This window comes from Acyrthosiphon pisum, chromosome A1 (genome assembly GCF_005508785.2).
Source record: "Acyrthosiphon pisum isolate AL4f chromosome A1, pea_aphid_22Mar2018_4r6ur, whole genome shotgun sequence".
Taxonomy (NCBI): Eukaryota; Metazoa; Arthropoda; class Insecta; order Hemiptera; family Aphididae; genus Acyrthosiphon; species Acyrthosiphon pisum.
This window is the reverse complement of record NC_042494.1, coordinates 97,810,825-97,827,739: the sequence shown is the minus strand read 5'-3', so window position 1 is coordinate 97,827,739 and position 16,915 is coordinate 97,810,825. Positions and strand designations below refer to the sequence as shown.

General features: G+C 28.1%; 1 protein-coding gene across 2 annotated transcripts in view; it reads right to left on the bottom strand.

Annotated features, from left to right (window-relative positions):
• Positions 1-11,329: 11,329 nt before the first annotated feature.
• Positions 11,330-16,915, bottom strand: part of LOC100161249 (parafibromin) — a 7,686-nt gene continuing 2,100 nt past the window's right edge. The window contains exons 5-12 of one of the 2 annotated variants that reach the window (XM_008184151.3): positions 15,850-16,063; positions 15,544-15,721; positions 15,324-15,460; positions 15,200-15,220; positions 14,147-14,271; positions 13,583-13,812; positions 12,769-12,910; positions 11,330-11,477 (exon numbers count right to left, since the gene is read on the bottom strand). In XM_008184151.3, coding sequence (XP_008182373.1) covers positions 11,441-11,477; positions 12,769-12,910; positions 13,583-13,812; positions 14,147-14,271; positions 15,200-15,220; positions 15,324-15,460; positions 15,544-15,721; positions 15,850-16,063 — 1,084 coding nt within the window. In that variant the 3' untranslated portion in view covers positions 11,330-11,440. The remainder of the gene's footprint in view (positions 11,478-12,768; positions 12,911-13,582; positions 13,813-14,146; positions 14,272-15,199; positions 15,221-15,323; positions 15,461-15,543; positions 15,722-15,849; positions 16,064-16,915) is intronic. The other variant, XM_001951212.5, reaches the window with a different exon arrangement.

The following is a 16,915-nucleotide window of genomic DNA, read 5'->3' as shown; positions in this document are numbered from 1 at the left end:
ATGTATGTAATATGTACGTATTATTTGTTTGTACTTTATATTACAAGAATACATTTTAATTTTAAAGTTGTGGCCGACGAACATTTTAGAAAACGTTTCCCATTTTTGACGCAATTGAAAACACTGTAAACAAATTTTTGTTTTTTGTTATTTGTAAGAGAATAAACCCCTTTTTAATTCGTTTTTTTGTATTCTAACTCAAGCTGTAACTTCCACTCACCATCCTGTCATTTACATTTTCTCATTTATAACCATCGTTGGCCACCGAATGCTAAAATTCGGTCGAGAAGACAAAAACAACAGGACAAATCGCATTAAAAACATTTCTAACGAGCTACCGAGAATATCCCAAGCTAAAGGATGTGGAGGAGAGGAACATTCCTCTGGATCGGCTCAAGCTCGATAGCGACCGCAATAACTTTATTTAATTATATTATATAGACGAGTTTTATACACTTGGTTCGTCATATATTTAATATATCTTTGTAAACACTGAATACTATGTAAATTGTTTGAAAAATACAAATTTCGTTTGGAGTAGGTAACATTGTAATAGTAAATACCGAAATATTCCTGATTTAAATTTATCAAGAAAAGTGTTCAACAATGGTGGATAAAAATAATCTTTGTTTAAATAAATTTTAATAATTAAAAATATAGTTTACATTTTTATTATTTAATAAAACAAACTTTGTATAAATTATTTGAATTAAGTACATGTTTTAATCTCCAATAATTATAGTGTTATAATTTATAGGCTTTATTATTTAAACTTCTACAAGATAAATGTAATGTAACTTAAATACAAAATCAAATAATAGTTATCAGAATAGTTGGTAGGACATAGGATTGTAGGAATGATATAATATAATATACTAGGCACTGGCCGACTCTGGACCCGGAAATGCTTTGCTATTGCTAGCTTGCAGTATACGTAAAAACATATATTAATGTTAATATTATCTATGATTACTCAATATTCCTTGCAGACGAAAAATATCTAGTAGCATCAACTAGCATGCTACTTATAATATATACCTATGAATGAAATTTTAATATTTTATTAGCCTAAAAAATAAAAAAAAATTTGGTCTAGCGCTGAAAATGTTTTTGGTTTTTACAGTTTTAAATCTAATGAGCCATTAATTTATATACAAAATACATGGTGTCCTTGTTTAATTTATTGTTACAATAAGTATTATAATAGTATAGTAACCAGTAGCCAGTAAGTATTAGAATATATATTTTATAAGTATAGTAGGTAGCTATAAGTATCATTAACTATAATACTATAACAAGGGACGGAGTGGTCGAGCGGACTAAGGTGTCGGTTGCGACGCGTACCGTCACCGTTTCGATTCGGCCACGGGCGGCATTTTTCTTCAGGCAGTCACGGTGTCCGGAGAGAAAGGCTGCCCATCCCGCACCCGAGCATGGCAGATACCTACGGGTGCCTACTTAAAAATTCTGCCAAAACCTCAACCAAAAAAAAAAAAAAGACTATAAATAATTTGCGTGCTCTGTTTTTTTCAACAAAACCAACCGATTTGTATTACGAGCAACACATAGGCATTTAATTGAGTTTTAATATATTTTATAGAAATAAAAATTGCTAAAAGTTATTCAAAACTATATTTAAAAAATATTAAAAAATTGTTCAGTCTATTGTAATAGTAAAAAAAATAAGTAAATAGGTATTAAAACTTTAGAGAAAAAACTAAATTAAATTATTCATATTATAGTCTCCCTTAACATGAGTATAAATGTATGATATACCGTTAATCTGAGTGACTTGATCCAATTTTAGCATTAATTTTCTTATTCTGAGCTGAAAAAAATGGCAGTTATCTGCTTTAATAATTTATTGTCACGTAAGGCCCTAGAAGTTAGAACCACTTAATATTTCGTAAAAATATTCCAATTAAAGATCAAAAATTGATGAGATAAGAAAATAAAATTAAATATGTATTGCCTAATATCTATTGCCCGTAAAATGGTAAGGTAAATAAAAAAAATTGTTTATAAAGTATGCAACTGCCTATCCTAATTCATACATCCGCGACCCGCCAATAAGTATTTATAGATACCCATTCTGATTTAATTTATGATATTATTATCCTGGATTAAAAAATAATTAAAAATACAAATATTTTTAACAGGCTAAGTTTTTATAACTTGCTTTCAGAACCCTAGTAGGTATAGTGATAATTTAGACATTTATTAGAATACCTTAATTGGTAAGGTAGATAAATTGCCTTTTTTTTATAGATACAGAAGTAAAAATCTTTTAACCACATTCATGTTTAGTCATATATATAGCGTTGACTAGGTAAGATAAAATTAAATATAAATTTTATTTTGATATTCACTTCTTACAAATTATAGTGTAAAAGAATGGTTAGACAAAAGCCACCAGCAGGTTATCAATATTTAAAATCTATATAATAAAAAATAAATTTGAGTTGATATAATGAAAAAATGTTGGAAGGGGTCTGCTGGCGCCCGCAGCCAAATGCATTTTAGAAAGCAAAAACATTTACAGTAGGATCAAACACTAAATCATTCAACTACAATCCTCAGATTCTTAAACAGAAAATACTATTCACAGTACTTAAGAATTAATTAATTCCCTAAGGAATGGTTAGACAGAGGCCACCGGCCAGTTATCGATATTTAAAATTTATACAAAAAAATCAATTTGAGTTAATATAATGAAAAAAATTTTGGAAGGGTCCGCTGGCGCCCGCAGGGAAATGCATTTTAGAAAGCAAACAAAAAAATTTAGAAAAAATTTTACAGTAGGAACAAACACTAAAGAATACAAACTACAATCTCTAGATTCTTAATCAGAAAGTACTATTTATTTATTTTTTCTCCATTAAATAATTATTATTCAGAGGGAACCAGGTTATCAATGATTAAAAAGTCTATACAAAAAATCAATTTGAGTTGATAAAACGAAAAAAAATTTGGAAGAAGTCCGCTGGTGCCCGCAGGAAAATGCATTTTAGAAAGCAAACAAAAAAATTTACAAAAAATTTTACAGTAGGAACAAACACTAAAGAATACAAACTACAATCTCTAGATTCTTAATCAAAAACTACAATTTATTTATTTTTTCTCCATTAAATAATTATTATTCAGAGGGAACCAGGTTATCAATGATTAAAAAGTCTATACAAAAAATCAATTTGAGTTGATAAAACGATAAAAAATTTGGAAGAAGTCCGCTGGTGCCCGCAGGCAAATGCATTTTAGAAAGCAAAAAAAAATTTAGAAAAATTTTACTGTAGGAACAAACACTAAAGAATACAAACTACAATCTCCAAATTCTTAATCAGAAAATCTATTCACAATAATTTGTCCATTACAGAATGATTATTCAAGGGCACAAGCCACAAGCCACAAGGTTATCTATACAAAAAAATCAACTTGAGTTTGAAAAAAAGTTGAAGGGGGACGTGTACACCCACGGACAAACGAATTTTAAGATTCAAAAAAAATGTACAGAACAAAAGAATAATCTGGAAACTAAATATTGCAGTAAGTTTTTAACAACCAACCAAAGACTAGGTATTGTTTACATTAAAATAAACGAATAATTATGATCAGAGGTCTATCTCCGTTGCTTAAAAGTATTAGAAAATATATGATTGAATTTTATTAAGGATCAAAAAAATTTTAATTAAATTCTTCTGCACGGGCTATTGTATATGATTGAAATTTATGGACATAACATAATGTTTAATTTAAAATATTATTGTGTTTCAAGCTGGGGCTGCAGTAAATTTTTAATTATAATCTTTAAAGATTAAATACAATTAAATGCATAGGTAATTATCAGATTTTATTAGTTGGAGTAGTTAAATGTATGAAAATTGATACTTAAAGAATTAACTTAAAAATGAAAGAAAATGATAAGAGGTTGATTAATTTTAAGAAGCAAAAGCTGAAGTTTCAAATAATGTTGTAGGTTAGAAATTAGATTTAATACAATTTGAAAAAAGTGGGAAAGGAACATTAGAGATTCTAAGACTATAGGATACCAAAACACAAAACCATATTTTTAATTAAAACTAATGGCTTTATACCTATAAATATAGAAACCTTTTAAAACACCGTCGATCCTAATTAATTTTTACATTAATATTTTGTTATATTTTTAAACAAATTGATATTGTATTTTGTGGTAAAGAAATCATTAATTATGGTTGATTGTATTTATTTTTTTAAATTATACTGGTGCAACACTAGCCGGCAGTCTTTAAAACCGTGTTAAAAATTATGATAATTAGTTAGGTTCTATTTTCCTACCCTATAGCCTGACCCGAAGCCTAACCTGACCTAACGAGTAATATTTAATTATTTTCTTTCATTGTTATGTTCATACCTTAACAGTTAGTAAGAAAAGATCATTGCAAATCTCACGACCAGTGATGATAGTCGCCTATCATCACCATAACTTCAACTAACCATAGGTTTACCTAACTATAACCTTCTTATGACTTATTAGGACACTTTGAATAAAAAGATCCCGAGTTAGTTTCCAAACTTATGTGTTTGATTATCGAGTTGAAACGTTGATTATTGACACCTTAGGGCTTAGATCATACCTTAACCTAACTATGGATGGATCCATGCCCAGCTCACCCGTGTAAACAATTTGAATCACATATAAGCGATCAACGAGTCTCTGACGTTTTTATAGATACACATATGAGACATTTCTCTTCGCACATCTATCAGAGTCAGAGACTTGTCATTAGTATGTGCTCAAAATTATCGGAATATGGACCCATTCACAGTATATGATCTAAAGTTGACACAATAACACTATGATCGCAACTTGAAAATATGATTGGATGTAAATTGTAAAAGTAATAAGTAGAGTGATTAATATTTTTTTTTAAAACTATTGAAGCTCAATGATAACTACTGAATAAAAAAGTGATATCTTTCAGACTTGTGAGACACTTTTGAAGACAACACATGAAGATGAAAGGTGTTTTTTAAAACAACATTTTTAATGATTTTTTTAGCTTCATGTTTTTTAAAAATACTAGGATAATGTCGAGCTTTGGAGCAACTTTATAACGTATTCAATAAATTTTATTTTAGGCTTATTGAAACATGATATGGAAGGTCGTCTAGTGTCCACAAATATTTCAGTTCATAATATGAAATCCCAGCCCTGTCCCCCATAATCTGATATTAAAAGCACAGCCCACATTCATATTCTTTATGCAAAAAGTAAATTTAAGACAAATTTGTAAATCAAGGCACAGTCTTTCTTTTGTATTAATATTTGTGATTTCATTAATTTTCAGTAGCTTATATAATTAGATTGGGAAAACATAAGACAATATCATTTACACAAGGCTGTGGTCTGTGACTAACACAATCATTCTTTTATAAAAGTATATGATATAGGTATCTTCTATTTTTGAATTATCATTTCATTTTTATTCATTTTTTTTTTTATCATTTTTTTGTCTTTTACTTTATTGGTGAACGGCACTTTAACTACGGTCCCTCGACCTGCTGAGACAACCTTGAGGCATTTCCTTTTAGGAAATTAATTAAATCCTCTATCATAACTCTTAATTCAAGAGTTTGTAACTAATACAATCATAATATAATATGAGTATAGTATATTTTGTAATATTTTTTTTATAATTTACTGTTAATGAAATATCAATTTTGTATTTCTAATATAATATGTGCTGATATTTATCGACATCACTTGCACCATGGCCCCTCGATATAGTAATGAGGCGACCCGGCATATCTCTTTTAGATAAATGATTAAATACCTACTCATTCAAGTCTTCCAATTTACTAAACATTTATATTTTGTAGATAATTTGGATAATTTTAAGAAAAATTTGAAATTGAAGAGAAACTTTGTGAAGTAACAAAATATGTGGTGTGACTTGTATACATTTGAACACTTGTTGTAATGTATTATATTAAGCTTTAGTTAATTTTTTATAATGCACTATAATAAACATTTGAACATTTATTACAATATAGGTACGTATATTATATATCGATTTCAAGATATGGTTTTTTTTAGTTTTTTTTTTTGATAATTACCTACCTACCTACTATAATACAAGACACTTTATTTTTATAATTTTTATATATATAGATAACGGTTTGTTACTTGGCAACCATTTATTTATTACTTGGTTTATTAAAAAATCTAATTGATATAAAATAATGATTAAATAAAAATAGTTTTTTTATTGATCCCAATATTTAAAAATAATGTTTCGAATAAAATAATAAAAAACAATTTGGATGTGATTGTAGGATTATATTATATTTATTAATTTCGAGGGGGGAGATCCAGGGGTACTGGACCCCCCCCCCCTCAGACTCTATAAATATCGTGTTATATTACATAACATATATTGATAGATTATATACACTGGTATAATATATTAATATAAGGTTATTTATATACCTATTGCAAATATACTAAAATAATATGTATATACTATATAGTAGGTACCTTTGAAATATATATTATTTTAGATTCTGAGTGGAACGATGAATGTATTGATTTTACAATGATGTGTGTTTTTTTTTTTATTTTTTATTATTTTTTATTTTTTTTGTGTCTGTCTGTGTACACGATAAGTAGTCGAAATAATGCTTTGATTCTCAATTTCAGTATCTTGTTCAATTGGAAAGTGAATATCGTTGGTGCATTGGGGAGGTCAAAATTTAAAATTCCCAGTAATTTTCAAAAGCGCCAAGAAAAACCAAAGAAAAATTAAGGAAAAACGGGAATTTTTACGCAAAAACGATTGTTCACAAAATTGAATTTGGTTTTTGGTGTAACTTTAAAAAATATGACCGTAGATACATGAAATTTTGACTGAATGTTTATATTAGCATTTTCTATACACCATAACATTTTGAACTCTTTACGGACATTGTCAGTTTTCATTTTTTTTTCTAAAAATATCAATAAAATTTTATTTGTTGATTAAAAAACCTTGAAAATTTAATAGAAGGCTCCAAGTATATTGTTTCAAAAGCAGATGAAAAATATTAAAAATCCTTAGTCACGGTTTTTTTTATAAGCTTTAAAGTTCAAAAATTGACAAAATATGGAAAAATCACGAAAATTAGCAAATTATTTTGAGTTAAGAATTCGTAAAAATTTTTCTTTTTAAATCTAAGAATTTAAAATGGAATACAAGATTCCTTATAAGATTATCTACCTTTATCAAACAAAAAATATCTATAAGAAGGTCAAATTAAATTTTTATGATCGTTTGAAATTCAAATTTTTACAACATTTGATATTTGCTCGATTTCTCATGAGACGATTTTCTTATTTTGTTGTAATTAAAAAACGAATGACTGTAGAAACTTGAAAATTTCACTGAATGTTTATATTAGCATTTTATATATACAATAAAATTTTGAAAATAATTTGACTCTTTTTGAGCTGTTTACGGACATTGTAAGTTTTCAATTTTTTTAGTTTTTTTTTCTATAAATATCAATAAAGTTTTATCTATTGAACCAAAAAGTGTAAAAAATTAATACCTGATATAATTTTACAATAGCAGTTGAAAAATATTAAAAATACATATGCACAATTTTTTTTTTATAAGCATTTAAAGATCGAATTTTGACAAAATTTATCAAATTTAAAATTGAATAATTATTTCGTAGTTAAAAATTTATAAAATGTTCAATTTTTATATCTAAGGATTAAAAATGTAAAACAAGATTCCACCTAAGTAGTTAATTCTGTTACCAAAAAATCTAAGAAATACATAAGCACAATTTATTTTTATAGTCATTTTAAGCTCAAATTTGGATGAAATCACATATTAAAAAACCTGGAATAACTATTTTAGCTATTTTGTTGTGATTATATTATTGAAACTTCTAAAGTATACTATTATATATTTATGATAGTACCACGATTTGTTGTTGATGTATAATGCGTTATAAGTACCTAATGGATATTGTGATATGATTAATTTGGAATTTATTATAGATACCTATTATTGGTCAATTTTTTTTTTAATACCATAGATAAGTATATAAGGTACCTTATACCTAGACTGACATACCGTCTCCGCTCAGAATCGTTTTTCTTATACAGTGATATTATATCATTGAATTCAAATTTAATACTATCCATTATACAGTGACCCACTTGTAACCTACTGTACAGTAGAGCGACATCCACTTACCCACCTTTTTAAATTTAGATATAATATAAAAATGGAGACAAAAATGTATAACAATTCATCAATCGAGAATGGCTTGTCCGATTTGGCTCAAATTTTTTTTAAGATGTTCGTAACTGCCAGGAGAAGGTTTTTACGAAATAAAATTTTAGGAAAATCCACCGGAAAGGTAGGAAATCTCAAATCTGTATGTCAAAAATACAACAGTGGCGCAACAGTGCATTATATTATATTGGTTACTATTGGTTAATCGGGCATGTTTGTTGATTTCATATAATATAAAAATAAATCGCAGAATGTGTTGCTAAGAGCAATAATTCTACTGTACGTGTGTTGTGACTGAACTCCTCCTAAATAGTTAGACCGATTTGAATGAATTTGTTTGTATGCGTTTGCGCTTATTCGTCTGATTTTTGTACGGTTAGGTTAGGTTAGGATTTTGTATTAATGACAAAGTTTGAGTCACATATAGTTGGTACACTTAATGGGCAACGAAGTGCACGGGTTCAGCTAGTTTAGGTATAATATACAAAATTGCAGATCTTTCCCCGCGAACTGATAAAAACAATGTATATTTAGATCGACCGCAGACTAAGTGGTTCATTCTTAACGTGAACAGCGAATATTTTAAGGGTGGACTGAGAATAAAAATTGTCCCCGGGGAAACTGAATTTGTCCCAATTTCGGGTTAGTAAAATATTTATAAGTTATCGGCCCGAATTTATTCAAGCAGCCCATATTTTTGCCAGGCTCAGGTGGGGATCGCCCACCCACCACTCTAGCCAGTCCGCCCCTGTTCTGGACGCACTCGGAACATTAAATAACGGTAACTTCAGGACTAACCCGGGAAACTCCATATCATGCTGCTATCTGCGCCTATCTGTTGCAATACATAAACATGGAACATTATTGGGTACCTAACCATAATGTATACGATGTATAAATGTAATTGACTTGTAAAAAAACGTAATTGACTCTTTCTGTGAAACCTACGCCATTTATAGAGTGCAGAGCACCGGTGGCGAACTCAGGGGGGTGGACCCCGGGACTGGACCTCCCCCCTTGGCTTATGTAATTTTTATTTTTAAAAGTTTCCGTGAAATTTTCATCGAAATTTATTGGTTAGATTGATTAGATTGATTATTACTTATTAGTTATTAGTCATTAGATTAGATTTGGACATTAGGTATTTTGTTGATAACACGTCGAATCCGATAATAATTAATTGACATACATTGTAAATATAAATTTAAAAATGTAAATAATATAATTGTGTGTTAAACTCGGCAAATTGTGTTTATTAAGAAATTAAATGTATGTATATACTCAGGAAAAGGACAGAAAAACAGTGGTTAAATAAATTTTTTTGGACCCCCCCCCCTTGAATAAATCCTGGTTACGCCACTGCAGAGCACCGCTACCGCCCACCGAACGAACGCCACTAACTAGTGGCGTATTTAGGGGGGCAATTTCTCCGGCACCAAATTTTTGTGGGAGCTTTTTTTTGAAAACAGATTTACAATGATTTAGCCAGTTCAATGTATACAAAACATTAAATTAATAATTAAATATAAACAAAGCCATTCTGTGCAATCAATCTCCACATCTGATAATACCCGCGCGTATTGGTTTGTCGCCGAATACCTAATCCTATTGTTCTGTGCCTAAACTAAACATTTCGTGTGGGCCTATAATTATAGCCTATAATTCTAGAAACATCGTACTGTCAGTACAACAGGGCTATATATCAAAAAAAAAATTATTAAAAAACACAAATCATTGTAAAATCAATACATTCATCGCTCCGCTCAGAATCTAAAAGGTGTATTGTACAGGAGAGCGTTTTTAATATTTAATAGCTAACAGACAATTGTACCTAATTTTGCAAGTTATATTTAACCACATATAAGTATACCTAATGCGTTGTATTCAAAAATTTCTTGTAAATTTGATTATGCACTTTTTAAAAACTAAAACTTACCAGAAACAGTATTTTTTTATAAAAACAATAAATATTTTAAGATATGGCCTTATTGCATGGACAATTTTATTAACTAGGTACCTAAATATTGTCTATTTATATTAACATACTTTTCTAATTATATTATTATTATTGTATTTCATACATAATATTATTAGATTCTGAGCGGAGGGATAAATGTATTGATTTTACAATGATGTGTGTTTTTTAAAATTATTTTTTGCGCATGTGTTCATGATAAGTAATCGAAATAATGCTTCGATTTTAAACTTCAGTATTTTGTTCAATGGGAAAGTGAATCTTGTTAACTATCAGCCCATATTTCATTGTACAGCCATTATCGATGTCTTTTATCACATTAATTTTTAATATGTTCACAATTTTATAAATAGATAAAAAAAAATTAATACATTTTACAATTTGCTCTGATTATTTCGTTATTCTTTGCTACAGAGAGTTCCTACAGTATTCAACATTCTGGGGCACTCAATAGATTTTTATTTGGCATGATACTATTACCATATCACATGTGTTGTAAGTTTTTTTATGGGTGAGAAAAATTGCCACTAAAAAAAAACTGGGGGGAAGGGCATTAAAATAAATGTGTATCCAGGACAGCAAAATCCTAAATATTCCACTGCTACTACTTACACTCAAATTATAGTAACAAACAAATTAATTTCTTGAATACATCTTTATTAAATTTATAAAATATATTGTACTATCACAATATCAATATATCAAAATATATTTATTTTACTTCAATACTTTGACAATTGCTTAAAATTATAAATTAACAGTTTTTATAAAAAAAAAACGTTGGCTAGCATAAAAAAAATTAATATGTACTGCCTCAGTTATTATAATTATAATAATGAATAATTTCCAATATATACAATTTTGCAGCACAAAAAGTTCTTAAATATTTCAATATTTTTAAATATAAAATAATGCTAGAAGACATGATAAATAAAAAAGTAGGTTTAATAATATTAAATTATGACAAGACCTACATTGATGGTTTGTATTAAACAATTGGGAAATGTTACATATTTTTAAATATCAACTATAAAAAGGTTCAATTTTGAAATACATTAAGACAAAGTATAAATTAAGATAAATAATATTTCAATTAGCCTTAATACTGTATTCCTACAATAATGAGCAACACCGTAATTATTGAAAAAATGTTATACAAGCTCAAGGATTAATCAATTGTCATTATTTCTAAAATTATCTAAAATCTTAAGCTTGGTTTATACTTCAATATGTGTCTGAAAAAATAAATAAACATATTGATATTAAAAACAAAGAATGCTAAATGCTGTACATTTTATTTTATAGATTTACATTAATATTACTAGGCATTATACTAATTAATAAATGGCACATTTTTTTTTTTTTGACATTTAACAGGAAAACCAAAAGAACATGTAACTTTTGTACTTTTAATGTAACTTGGTTTTAGGAGTGTAATGTTAAATTTTTTTTATTTAATTAGGTTATAAATATTTATCTGATACAAAGATTTTATTTTATATAATATTAGGGGGAAATGAAAAACATATAACTCTATTCGAAATAAGACCGTAACCCAGCGGAGACCAGTTTTCGGCGGGCGATGGTCAGACTCCACCCGACCACCCATGAGCATCGAGCACGTGACCATAGAACAATACTTTCAACAATGACGTGACCGAGACTCCAGTGGCTTTTGTACTCTGCGTGAAGTTTATGTGCGTACGTGCGTCATGCGCACCAAACTAGGTGAATGCAAATGTGTGTACACGCAATGCATTTTAAATTATTTGAACACATTGGCAGTCGATACTACTTATTAGCGCTCCCGTCGGCGGTGTCGCGTCTGGAGCTACCACGGAACAAAAGCCACGTCCATGCAAACAACTCGGCCCCCTGGTCACGGTCTTATTTTGAATAGAGTAGTTTTGAAAAAAATATCACTTGGTATTTTATGATTGATTAACCTAGATTGTAATTTATACTAATTGAAATATTCTACATCTTGCATTACGATCATTTAATTTGATTGACTGAACAATTTGAATAAAGTTATTGTGTAAATTATTTTTATTTTAAGTAAAATTTCAATAATAAATTTTTTATTTTCTTATTTTATTTTATTTATGAAATCTATATGATCTAATTATTTAAGTTTAAAAAACACGAGCCGGAATTTCCTAAAATTGCATGGTTACCGACAAATGATATGATATAAAAAAAATACAGGAAAATAATAGTACGTCTGGAGCAGTAAATAGTGTAAATGTTTTGGACGTAGTAGTACATCTGGAGTATAGTTAAAGGGTTTATAACCATTTTAAAATCAGTAATCACAATTTTTTTTTTTATTATTTAAAATAAAATAATATCATTAAACATGGACATTATTTTAGGCATTAACTTTGTGGTTATGATCCATCGATTAACTTTTTTATATTAAATTACACTTCAATTTTTTCATATTTATATTTGTACACTGGTTTACGTTTACTTCATCAGTTATTATGCTGAGCAGCATTCATAAAACATATTATTATATCAAACCTGTCCAATTTTTCCCAGAATACCATAAGGGTTGCTCTGTCTAAATGACGTCGGGTTCTTGATATTTGTAAAACATTAACAGCCCATTTGGCCACATTTGTATCCAACTTCATTTCATCAAATTTTAAATGAAATGCACATACTGAAAATTATACAATATAATTAATTTCAGTAAATTATTTTGTTTTGGATATAATCTTATATTATTCCTAAGCTCTTTTGATTTATTTTATTATGATTTTTTAAACTAAAAGTTTTTTTTTTTTACTTAATTTAAGGATTCAATAATGTATTACCTGTATGACATAATATGATTTAAATTTATAAAATATTAATTTTATTTCATAAAATCTATATAAAATGTTCAATAATAACTAATTTATAGGTGTCAATTAATAGCTATGTGTCAAACAAATTAAATTTTAACCATCAACAGTATCTAAATTTAATTTTTTTTATAGGTACTTTCATAAATCCAATTTAAACTTAATTGTCTATTTAGATTAGGTATATAGAAGTCTTCCTAAACTAAGTTCCATTTTTTGATTATTTAAATTGACGAATGCAAAAACCTAACCATTTATTATGAATAAAAAGTAAAGTTAAATAAAAGTTAAAACCATGCAGTGATGTTTATCATATAACAAATCGGAGTTGCTCAAATAATTTTAGGAGATATACCCCTCATAATATTGTTATACCAACCTTAAAATGTCCTATTTTTAATACCCATCCACCAATATTTAAGATATTGACTGAGCAATTGGACCCTATGATACACCCACTGAAATCATAGATATAAAATAATATTTACTTTTAGAAAAAATTTCTACAGGATTGCCGTCCCATGGCCATCCTTTAAACTGCCACGCTGGTCCCATAACAAATACAGCTACGACTCTGTCCCATTCTCCTTGGGTCAGTCTTTGAGGATTGTCAACCACACGGTAAGGCACTGTCATGCCTCCATCTTTGCGACGTTGTAAAAGTAATTCATTATCACGTTTTGATCCATTTTGTTTTTTTTCTTCAGTTGAAACAAATCTTTAGAAAAATCATTAATTGTTTGATCAGAAATATCACACTATTTATAATCTCTCAATAATTAACAATTTTATTTTTGGGAACTGATAGAACTGTTTTCAAAAAATTATGAAGATTTAAAAAAACCACAAGGAAAGATACACCCTGAGGATATTGGACTTGATGGAATTAGGTATAGCTGAAAAAACTTGCTACTAAATACATTTCAGAATACATTAAAAACACAGTCTAGAACAATTGGTCAGAGAATAGTACGGAGTATTTGTGTGTACAAATAAAAAAAAAAATAGCAATTCAATTACCTTTAAATGGTATCATAAAATAAAATAATTACTTCAGTTCTTGTAAAATTTCTCGAGCGTTATGCATTGATATTAGTGAAGACTGTCCAGCAGGGATGACAATAATTGGAGTCCTTGATATTCTTTGTTTAGCTTGTTGAGAAGCAGTCAGTTTAGCCTAATTGTATTACAATTAAAATTATTTGATTCAATAGTTCAACTTGCATATATTATTTAATATACATTTTATGCTTCAATATTGTTAGGGTTAGCAACAATAAAGGTGATGTACATTGATAATTGACCACAAAAAAAAAAATATTGAAGAATGCATAAACATTTTTGCGAAAATGTACAATGAGTTAAATACTAATATGACTAGTTACATAGTTCAATGGTTTTTTGTTTTATAGGCTTTAATGTATAGTTTTAACGCCAACCTAATTGTAAAATATAATGATATACAAGAAAAACTGTTGTGAGAGGGGGTAATAATTATTATTTTTATTATTCAATTAGAATTCATTAAGTAACAATTATAAACAATGCATTGAAAAGCACTTCTATCTTTTTTCTCAAAATAATAACTACTGATATAAATAAAACAACTCATTTTAAATAATGAGTTATAATGAAGCGAAGAATGAAGTGCTTAAAAAATTTCAATTAGCCATAACTATCAATTGGAAATTGAGTCTAATAAACTCTATTCGGAATGAGATCATACCTCGGCGGCCAACTTCTGCGCATAGGCGTGGCTTCGTTCCGTAGCGCTAGCCCAACGAGCTTTCTAGGTGGGGGAAGCGTCTTACCATATGTCTGACCGCTGCCCAACGAAAACAGGTCGCCGCCGAAGTACGATCTCGTTCCGAATAGAGTATAGATATGTTGAAGAATTTTGAATTTTTGAAATAGTTTCAAGTGTTTCTTTTTTAACTTGCAATTTGAGCATTTTTCAGTATTATATTTACCCCAATTTGTGTTTGTTCTGGTTATAACTCAAAAACTCAACAAATATAATAAATATAATATTTTAAGACACAAAACCAATCAACTGTTCTAAGTACTAATAATATATTATATTTATTGGACTTTTTTTAACTCACCAAAATTTCATTTTCCGTAAACTTTTAAAAACAATTTAAGAATATTAATATAAATTCATAATAAATAAATTTTAACTGCCATTAGTACCCACTTGTTAATTATTATAACAAGTAAATAACTTACATGAGGACCAGACCGAGAAGGTTGTTGAACAGGAGTGACAGTAGCTACTGGTTTTTTTGGAACAGTTCCTTCAGTCACAGATTTCAATGTCATACCATGGTATGTACCCATGGTATCAATTTTAAAGCCTTCAGTATCTAAACATCAAAATGTTTAATTTTAATACAATTTTAAATAATTAACTAAATGAACAATACAAATATTCAAGAAATTGACTAACCTTCTCTTGATTTAATAAATCTTTCTTGATCATAACGGTTATAAACAGTTGGTTGTGGTATAGTTGGTTTAGGAGGCGCTACACGTGGTGTAGTTGACATACTATGTGATGGACGTGACCTTCCATCTTCACGGTTTTTAATTGATTGAAGTATTGCAAAAATATTCTTTCCAAAAACCTTAAACATAAATTAATACACACATTTGTTTACAATGTTCTTTAAAATAATAAAATAAAAAACTGATGTAAAATAAATAATATTTTACTTATACTAAAATTATTAAATTAACAATATCTGTTAATTACTTTTCCATTGCTTTGCAAAATAGTAGTACGAGTTCTCCATTGTCTTTCACGCTTAATGATGTCTTTTGTTATATCTACATCAAAATCCAACATAACTCTAAGGTCTGGACCAAGACCTATATCATCATGTCCCTTAATGGTAGTACGTTTTTTTGCCAAACGTTTGGCTTTGATTGCAGCAATTTTTTCAACGGACATGGCTTCCGAAAGAGATCTATTAAAAAAATATTTAAAATTTTCAATATTATAATTTATAGACATTTTTTATTTTAGATTCTGAGTGAAACGATGAATGTATTGATTTTACAATGATGTGTGTTTTTTTTTTGTTTTTTTTATTTTTAATTTTTTTTAAAATTTTTTTTTTGTGTCTGTCATCACCTTTTAGGACAGTAAAAGTGCATGGATTTTCTTCAACATTATCTTTTCTTATAGGAAAGTGAATCTAGTTGGTACTTTGGGGGGTCAAAAGTAAAATTTTTCCAATAGTTTTCAAAAGCGCCGTGAAAAACAAAAGAAAAATTAAGGAAAAACGGGAATTTTTACGCAAAATCTGTTTTTGAGAAAATTGATTTTGGTTTTTGGTGTAACTTTAAAACAAATGACTGTAGATACATGAAATTTTTACTGGTTGTTTATATTTCCATTTTCTATACATGATAAATTTTTCAAAATATTTTGATTTGTTTTGAGCTGTTTACGAACAATTTCAGTTTCCAATTTAATTAGTTTTTATTTCTATGAATGTCAATAAAACTTTATTTGTTGAGTAAAAATACTTGAAAATTTAATACAAGGCTCCTACTATATTGTTACAATGACATTTGAAAAATATTAAAAATCCTTAGTCACAGCTTTTTTTAATTAGCATTTAAAGTTCAAAAATTGACAAAATATGTAAAAATCACGAAAATTAGCAAATAATTTTGAGTTAATAATTCGTAAAAATTTTTCTTTTTAGAACTAAGATTTTAAAATGTAATACAAGATTCTTTATAGGATAATCTACCTTTATCAAAAAAAAAAATGTCTATAAGAAAGTCAAATTAAATTTTTATGAGCGTTT